The sequence below is a fragment of the Eutrigla gurnardus genome (genome assembly GCF_963514095.1).
Source record: "Eutrigla gurnardus genome assembly, chromosome: 15".
Taxonomy (NCBI): domain Eukaryota; kingdom Metazoa; phylum Chordata; class Actinopteri; order Perciformes; family Triglidae; genus Eutrigla; species Eutrigla gurnardus.
In genome coordinates this window covers 4,252,520-4,260,806 of record NC_139938.1, presented here as the reverse complement: position 1 = coordinate 4,260,806, position 8,287 = coordinate 4,252,520, and the positions used below count along the sequence as shown (strand labels likewise).

Below are 8,287 nucleotides of genomic sequence, written 5' to 3'. Positions count from 1 at the left end.
TGCAAAATACATTACAAGTTGCATACAAGTCAATACTCCTTCTTGGTTAGGGCTGTGTAAATAGATATTAGTTGAGAGACATTTCATAACCCACTGTTATGTTAAATATATATAAAAATATGTAACCCTAACATTAAATGAGTGATCCATGTTTAGTTTGATTGTGTTGCTTTGTAGTATCAGTAAAAGCACTGAAAAATAAAACAAAATGTGTTTCTCATATCTTCCTTCATAAAGTGGTTTCCTTGCCATCAGTTAATAATAAAAACGCTCAGAAATCTTTAATTGTATGATGTTTATTAATGTTTCAAATGTTGAAGGTGAGTACATAAGTCATTTAATCATGCATTCATTGTCGGTGTGGGGAGTTCTTTGAGGAACACTTGTAAGTATGTGCAGTTCTCAACACAAGCCCGCTGTCCTATTTTAGTAAATGATTATTATTCCTCTGGTCTTTTGCTATAATTAAACAATATGAAAACATAATGCAACAAGAGTTGACCAAAAAGATGTACACACTGAAGCCTTAAAGATATCACAGTTTTATTTAAATGTTTATTACGACTTGAACAGACCAAATGAAGATGTTCTCATATAGATTAAGATAATATTCTGAACATTGCTTTAGCTTTTTAGAACAATAACTCAGATATGAGTTTTATGACTGTCCTCCAAAGAATTTCAGTCACTGAGGTCATTATGAGACGTGTATCTGTAAACAAAGCTGACATTTTGTTCTGAACAGAAATTCTTTGTATAATTTTGGGTCTAACTTATAATAAATTGTACTTTATGAACATTTTCTGCAAGGTCTTAAAATGGATGGAAGGACTTAAAGCATAAAAGTGCAGGATTTATAAGGGTGTGGACAAGATAACCTTCAATGAATCCAATACAGTGCCACGAATCAATATATCTTATATATAATATAACAGTGCCAATAATCATATTCTGTATTTTCTTTTTTCTATATAGTAACTACCCTTTTCTTACATATCATTATTGTGTGTAAATGATGCCAGATTCACAGTTGAAACTGATTTTTCATTCAACCTGGGTCTTTAAAATTGATTTTTTTTCTCCCCCCGCATCTGTGAAGAGGAAACATTGATTGAATAGAATTTAAATTTGTCAATCACACAACTCCAGCCTCATAAACATGGAGCTGTCCACTGTGCCGTGGTACTGAAAACTGTTCAGACATGATAATGAAAGGATGAGAAGTCAGAACAGACAATAGATTAATTTTATTCTAGCAAAAAAAGAAGACTCAGGTGAACGTTTCTATCAAAGTTTTACACATTTGTTTTGTCACCGTCCCTTCTCATCTATAGAGAGAAATTTGTTTATAACTGAACTGAACAGGACATCATAATTCAATTTAAATTTCATACTAAGTCTTTGAGTTACATGACAAATCGTATACTTGTAGTTTTTTTTCCATTTCACATACACAAGTCAAGATGATCTAAGTTCACATTGCCCTATGAAGAAAAAAATATCTGAGGCACTCAGGAAGGTAAATGATAAAAAGCCTTTATTGGTACATGGCTAATCTAATAAAAACATGCCAACGCGTTTCAGCCTAAAAGGCCTTCATCAGGTTTGTCAGTCAGCTCTGCTCATCATTAAAAAGGTGATCAGAAACAGCTGCTCAGTGTGAGCAGGTAGGTGGTCACATGACCTGGATGGCCTGCTAATGACAGAAAAAGAGGGTCAAAGATATTGCAGACTCTGCACAACCAAAAAAGGGACCCTTTTTTTCTGTCATTAGCAGGCCATCCAGGTCATGTGATCGCCTACCTGCTCACACTGAGCAGCTGTTTCTGATCACCTATTTAATGATGAGCAGAGCTGACTGACAAACACTTGCCCTGATGAAGGCCTTTTAGGCTGAAACGCGTTGGCATGTTTTTATTAGATTAGCCATGTACCAATAAAGGCTTTTTATCATTTACCTTCCTGAGTGCCTCAGATATTTTTTTCTTCAAAGTTCTACTTGGATCCCCAAACTGAAGAGCACCAGAGGGACACCTTTTTCCACACCCAAGTAGCACTCCATGCATTCTGTTTATTTCACATTGCCCTATATTTAAACATTTATGTAGCCACTGATATTGACTTTTTATGTTATGGTTTATTTATTGTGTTTAGGTATCTTATTTTTTAATATTTCATGTGATTTATTTTTAGATATTGTATTTGATTGACATTACATTTTTTAAACACTTGAATATTTAATTGTTCGAGAATGTCATGAAATGTCTGTTCACAATGTTCCAGTTAAAAGGAGGTTAAAAAAAGTGAATGAGGAACCATGGGAAGATTTCCAATTTCCAATTGTTCATCTAGTCCATTATATGTACAGTATATAGATTTTGTTCATTAATCTTGTTGGCATTATGTTGTTGTGTGGTATTTATTTTGGTTATGTTTCATTTATGTGGCAGGCTGTATGGCTGCACATTCTGTGGTGGAAGAACTCCTGTATAAATGCAATATAATGATATAAATGTAATCTCTATGGATTTTGGTAAAGTATGAACTTCTCCAAAACTTGTTTGACTCTCCTTGAAAGAAACCACAACCAATGCGGAGCTTTGACAGGTGATGATGTCAAGACAGATTACTTATAAAAGAGGACGTGGCGGAGCTTCATTGTCTAATGAAGTCCACCCATCATGTGAGTAACGTGTCTCAGACATGCAACAAACGCATTTATCATGTGCATATCTGAGATTGTTGTTTTTATTTTGATGCTGTCTATTTTAAATGTGCTTCATGATTCAGGACCGTTAATAATGCTGACTAGGGATCAGTGAGAAGGGATTATGTGTGATTAGTGTGAAGCTGCAGTCATGAATGACACAACAGAAGTCAGACAGGTGATGCTGTTTCAGACACCTGTCAAAACTCTGCTCTCTATGCTGCCATGTCTCTTCTTCCTGTATGTGAACGGCGTCATGCTGTTTGCCCTGTTGAGCCGGCCTCTCCTCCTGGAGACCCCCCGCTATATCCTGTTTGGTCATCTGCTACTGGTCGAGTCCCTGCAGATTGTAATGGTGATGTTGCTGTACATCTTTGCCCTCACCATGGTCTGGATGATCAGCTATGTTTGCATTGTTGTCACACTGTTTGCACGCCTCACTGTTAAAATGACACCCCTCAACCTAGCCGTGATGTCTTTGGAGAGGTACGTTGCCATTTGTTTCCCACTGAGGCATGCTGAGATCGTCACCCCCAGGAAGACGGGGGTAGCCATCGCTGTCATGTGGACGGTGGCCTCTCTGGACTTGTTCCCTCTGCTCATTCTGTTTGTCAGTCTGGAGAACACAGGCTTCACTCTGCAAAGGTTCTGCCACGCACACGCTTCACTGCCTCCAATATATTCAATTGCAGACAAGGTCTTAACCGTCATGTGTTTTGTGTTAGTGAGCATCATTGTCATCTTCACCTACATTGCCGTCATGATTACTGTGAAGTCTTCTAGTGTCCGTGACTCCAGTAAAGCCCATAAAACAGTGCTGCTGCATGTGATTCAGTTATGCCTGTGTCTGATCTCCACTCTGTTCAGTATGATAAACCCCAACGGTATGTGGGACATACATCCTGCTATTGTCTTTCACATTCAGTTTGTTCTCTTTGTAGTTGTGATCATTTTCCCTAAATGTTTGAGCCCGCTCATATATGGCCTCAGAGATCACACCCTCAGACAAGTCTTCAAATACTATTTCACCTTTGCCTTCAAAAGCCCAAAGACTTCTCCTCAGTCTTGATTTTGAATACAATAATTGTGTCTTGTTTATTTTGGATTGAACCATCATGTTGAGTGTATGATAAATTGTATCTGGTCCTTATTATTATTATTATTATTATTATTATTATTTGTGTCTGTTACTCTATGCTGGTATGATATTTCTAACAAGACATATTACAATAAAGAGCAATTATTAAGAGCTTTGGAATATGAACTATATGTATTATTGTGGTGGAGGGTTGGAGTAGAAATATACTGATTACAAAGATTCATCACTTCTTCTAATTTGTGTTTGCAAAATACATTACAAGTTGCATACAAGTCAATACTCCTTCTTGGTTAGGGCTGTGTAAATAGATATTAGTTGAGAGACATTTCATAACCCACTGTTATGTTAAATATATATAAAAATATGTAACCCTAACATTAAATGAGTGATCCATGTTTAGTTTGATTGTGTTGCTTTGTAGTATCAGTAAAAGCACTGAAAAATATAACAAAATGTGTTTCTCATATCTTCCTTCATAAAGTGGTTTCCTTGCCATCAGTTAATAATAAAAACGCTCAGAAATCTTTAATTGTATGATGTTTATTAATGTTTCAAATGTTGAAGGTGAGTACATAAGTCATTTAATCATGCATTCATTGTCGGTGTGGGGAGTTCTTTGAGGAACACTTCTAAGTATGTGCAGTTCTCAACACAAGCCCGCTGTCCTATTTTAGTAAATGATTATTATTCCTCTGGTCTTTTGCTATAATTAAACAATATGAAAACATAATGCAACAAGAGTTGACCAAAAAGATGTACACACTGAAGCCTTAAAGATATCACAGTTTTATTTAAATGTTTATTACGACTTGAAAAGACCAAATGAAGATGTTCTCATATAGATTGAACATTGCTTTAGAGCAATAACTCAGATATGGACTGCAAAAATCTGACACGTCAACATTTTTTAAGTAGTTGTAACTTCTCCAGTTTCAAATATTGTAAAGAAATATAATCATGCACCGTGTTTAATGATGTTTGGACTGAAAGCATTAAGTTACAAGGTGACACTGCAAGAGTGATATTACCAGATGAGGTCTGAATGTGCATGTAAACAGTTCACTCTTTCAACCAGCAGATGTCACTTTTGGTTTGTAAATAGTTCAACAGTGCACACAGGCTGAGGCTGTTGCCTTTTATTCTAGTATTTGGTATGGAAGCATACTGCACCTGAGGAAACTCTGCTTTGAAATATAGGGATGTTCAGTTTGACATTCTTGATGAAATCCCTGTCCCCTCCTCTTTCTCACAGTCCAGATGGACACTTGTGTAGGAAAAAGCACAGAGAGACCAATTTATGTGGGCAAACAGGGAGGGAGTCACTGACCCACGGATGAAAGAAGGCATCTGAGCGGGAGGTGGACTAATTTAACCAATCTTTACTCCATCACAATCCCGAAGCCCTCTCAATACCTCTCTGGGCTTCGTGAAAGAGCACTTGAAGGGTTGAAAAACATTCCAGAGAGAGAAAGCACCTGGTGACGGAGAGCAGCTTTAGTTTGGAGCGAGAGCAGAAGAGGAGAGGTTGTTATCATGATCACGAAATCCTTCACATCCTCAACCAAGTAAATGGATTCCGTGGCTTCAGTTTAATAATGGCCACTTTCATTAAAACAGCCTCACTTTTACTTTTTGTCACACACAGATTGGGAGATAATTATTTCTGAGCCAAACACATGAAAAAGGGAAGCTACAGAAAGCTTATCTCAGTATTTGCTAATGAACTGAGCTGTGGAAGCAAAAGCCCAAAGAGTTTTTCAGACAAAATAAACAAAAAGATGTCTATTGTGTACTTGTAATCTGTTGTATAAAAAAACACAGCTTTTTAAAAAAGTCTGTGGAAACTATGCACAGTGGATGGGGATCAAATATCAAGAATCCATAAACAATATAAAGCAAACTAGTGCCGTAGCCTGCAAACACTTTAGTGAAAGAAGTATAGATTGTGTCGAGAATGTCCCATTTTCGTGAGACTGTGTCAGAGAGGAGCTGCATGAAGTCAGTTGTAGTTCTTCTGTTCTGTTACTCACACTATACTATATAATGCCTCCCTGTTGATAACACCACTGGCTAAAAAGAGTGGAGTTAACACCTCACTGTAGCTCCACAACTGCAGTATTTCCTACAGGGCTTTTGTAATTAATTGCACATGTGTTTCTGTTATTTTGCCCACTACCTCTAAATTTATGAGCTTAAAACCCCCGATGGTAACAAAAGCAAATTTTGACTGTGTTTGCTGATTTTAGGGGAAATGGAAGCTTGATTTAAAAGAAAACAAGCTGCTGATGAAAAATAAAGGAAATATGAAACAAAGAGCAAAAAAACAAAAACAAAACAGATATAGAAAATATTGTGAATAATACTTGAATACTCATCATCAGCTAAATCATGTCTAATGGAAATGTCAGCATGGAACTTTTGAATTGACTAATTCTAATGGGGCTCTGATTGTGGGAAAAGCCGCTAAATTGAATTAGGCTATACAGTCTTTTAGTCTGCATGTACTTCTCTATTCCTCATCGTGAATTATTTGCTACAGCATCATATAGCTTTCATGTTGATGCATTGCACTCAAGGCAAAATATTCTGAGTGAATTTAAGAACAATGGGAATATTCAATGCATTCGTTTTACCCACTTGGAGATGGATTTAAAAAAAAAAAGAAGACATGCTTGCGTGCACACTCACGCACGCAAACGTTGTGCACTAGAGCAGATGAATGGGATGGTGGGAGGGTAATTGTATCCCTCGTGGCTCTCCAAAAGACAGCAATGAGACTGAAATTAAAACACTGACCTGGTTAGCTTTCTGTCAGCAGAAGAGGGTGCTGCCCCCCCACCTACAGTTACTTTGCAAAGAATGACTTGTTGCCTGACTATGAGTTGCGAAAACTCATGTCTGCATGTGACGGACCCACCAAGCTGTGATTGACCAGCAAGAGCAAATTCTCAATAGCCTTGAATCTGCAACTCAAGGCAATTGAGAATATTAGAGCATAATCATTTATAGGTTTACAAGCATCACAGGAAAACACTTCCATATTTAAGATGATTCAGTGATTGGACATTTGAATTATCTGCCAGCATAAACTCCTGAATACCATAGACACATACCCCGCAGGGATACCGGTATACATGTTTTTTCTCCAGGGACCCCTACCCAGATGAATAATTATTGGAATTGTTATGACCTAATAGCACAGATGAAACAGCCTTAGGGGGCAATTTGGGGTGCAGTATCTTGCCCAAGGACACTTCGGCATGGAGACTGGAGGAGCTGGGATTCGAACCGCCGTTTAATCTCAGTGTCAGGTGGGTTCCTTTACAACCCTGCTGGGTTTTTTCATCCCACCTGTGCATTTTTTTTATGTTATTGTATATACATTTTCTTTTGTTTTATTGTATTGTTTGCACAAAATAGTGAACTAAATAGATAGGAACTGATGGTGGACCTTTTTTTTTACTGCCAACATTTTGAATTGTCTAAGGAGAGAAAACACGATGGAAATAAAAACAATAAGGATGGTTCAGCTAGGGGTCCCAGAAGACCAAACTAGTGAACCATAATAGCCTACCAGTTCCCTGCAAAAGTAAATAGGACACAGCCATCATCGATGGTGTTATAAATAACATCTCCCATGAATGTTTGTTGCTAGAGCCCCAACTGTAGGTAAAATGCTATAACATTTCAAAGATTTAATGAGGGCATATGTGGATAACACGATCAAGCATGATGGCTACTTGTTACTATCTTACAGGAAAATGGTAGAAAATACCAAAAATTCTGTTTTAACAAGGTCAGTGAAATGTGCTATGTACAGCATTTCGATGAGATTAGAGACCGTAGAAGTGGTGCAGTGATCTTTTGTCAAAAATTAAGCAGAAAGGGCTTGGCCTATATGATGGTCTGGGGTTGGACCATCTACGGGTTGGACCATCTATGGGTTGGACCAGCTATACTTGAGCCAAGCAGTCAATAAAATGGTTCTACATAAATGCAGAAAACATTGCTTTTTGAATGATCACGTGGTGGCGTGATTCGCACACAGAAAATCAGTTCTTCTTGATTAGCTGGCCTAACTTCTCACCTAATGTATTTGGAATCTGTTAAATCGTTAAAGAAAAAACCTACTGCTGACTGACAGACAGACGAACAAACCAGTCAGACCGACTTTAAAACAGCAGTAAAACTACGTAGATGTATTTCCAGTGGGTAACCGTCAAAAGACAGCGAAGAATGAAGTGATTTGATCAATCAATGTATGTCGGGTTATCAACAGAGAGATGACGTAATGTGTATATCAATGGTTCATTCCTTCAGGGGGGTGTTTCTGTACGATCACGACACATGAGCGTTTGGTTCCACTGTCAGGTGAGCTCTCCGCTCCCCCGCTCCGTGCAGTGAAGATGGTACAGTCCGCATGCAGTTCGGAGTTGTTGCTGAGGAGGTTCCACTGTTCGGCACATACCGTTAAATTGGCA

At 37.9% G+C, this 8,287-nt stretch overlaps 1 protein-coding gene across 1 annotated transcript; it reads left to right on the top strand.

Annotated features, from left to right (window-relative positions):
- Nucleotides 1-2,852: 2,852 nt before the first annotated feature.
- LOC311025299 (odorant receptor 131-2-like) lies at nucleotides 2,853-3,776 on the top strand (the record flags this gene model as incomplete). Its single annotated transcript, XM_084028149.1, has 1 exon — nucleotides 2,853-3,776. Exon 1 carries the CDS (start codon nucleotides 2,859-2,861, stop codon nucleotides 3,774-3,776), a length of 918 nt encoding a protein of 305 aa, XP_083884275.1. The 5' UTR covers nucleotides 2,853-2,858.
- Between the last annotated feature and the right edge of the window lie 4,511 nt (nucleotides 3,777-8,287).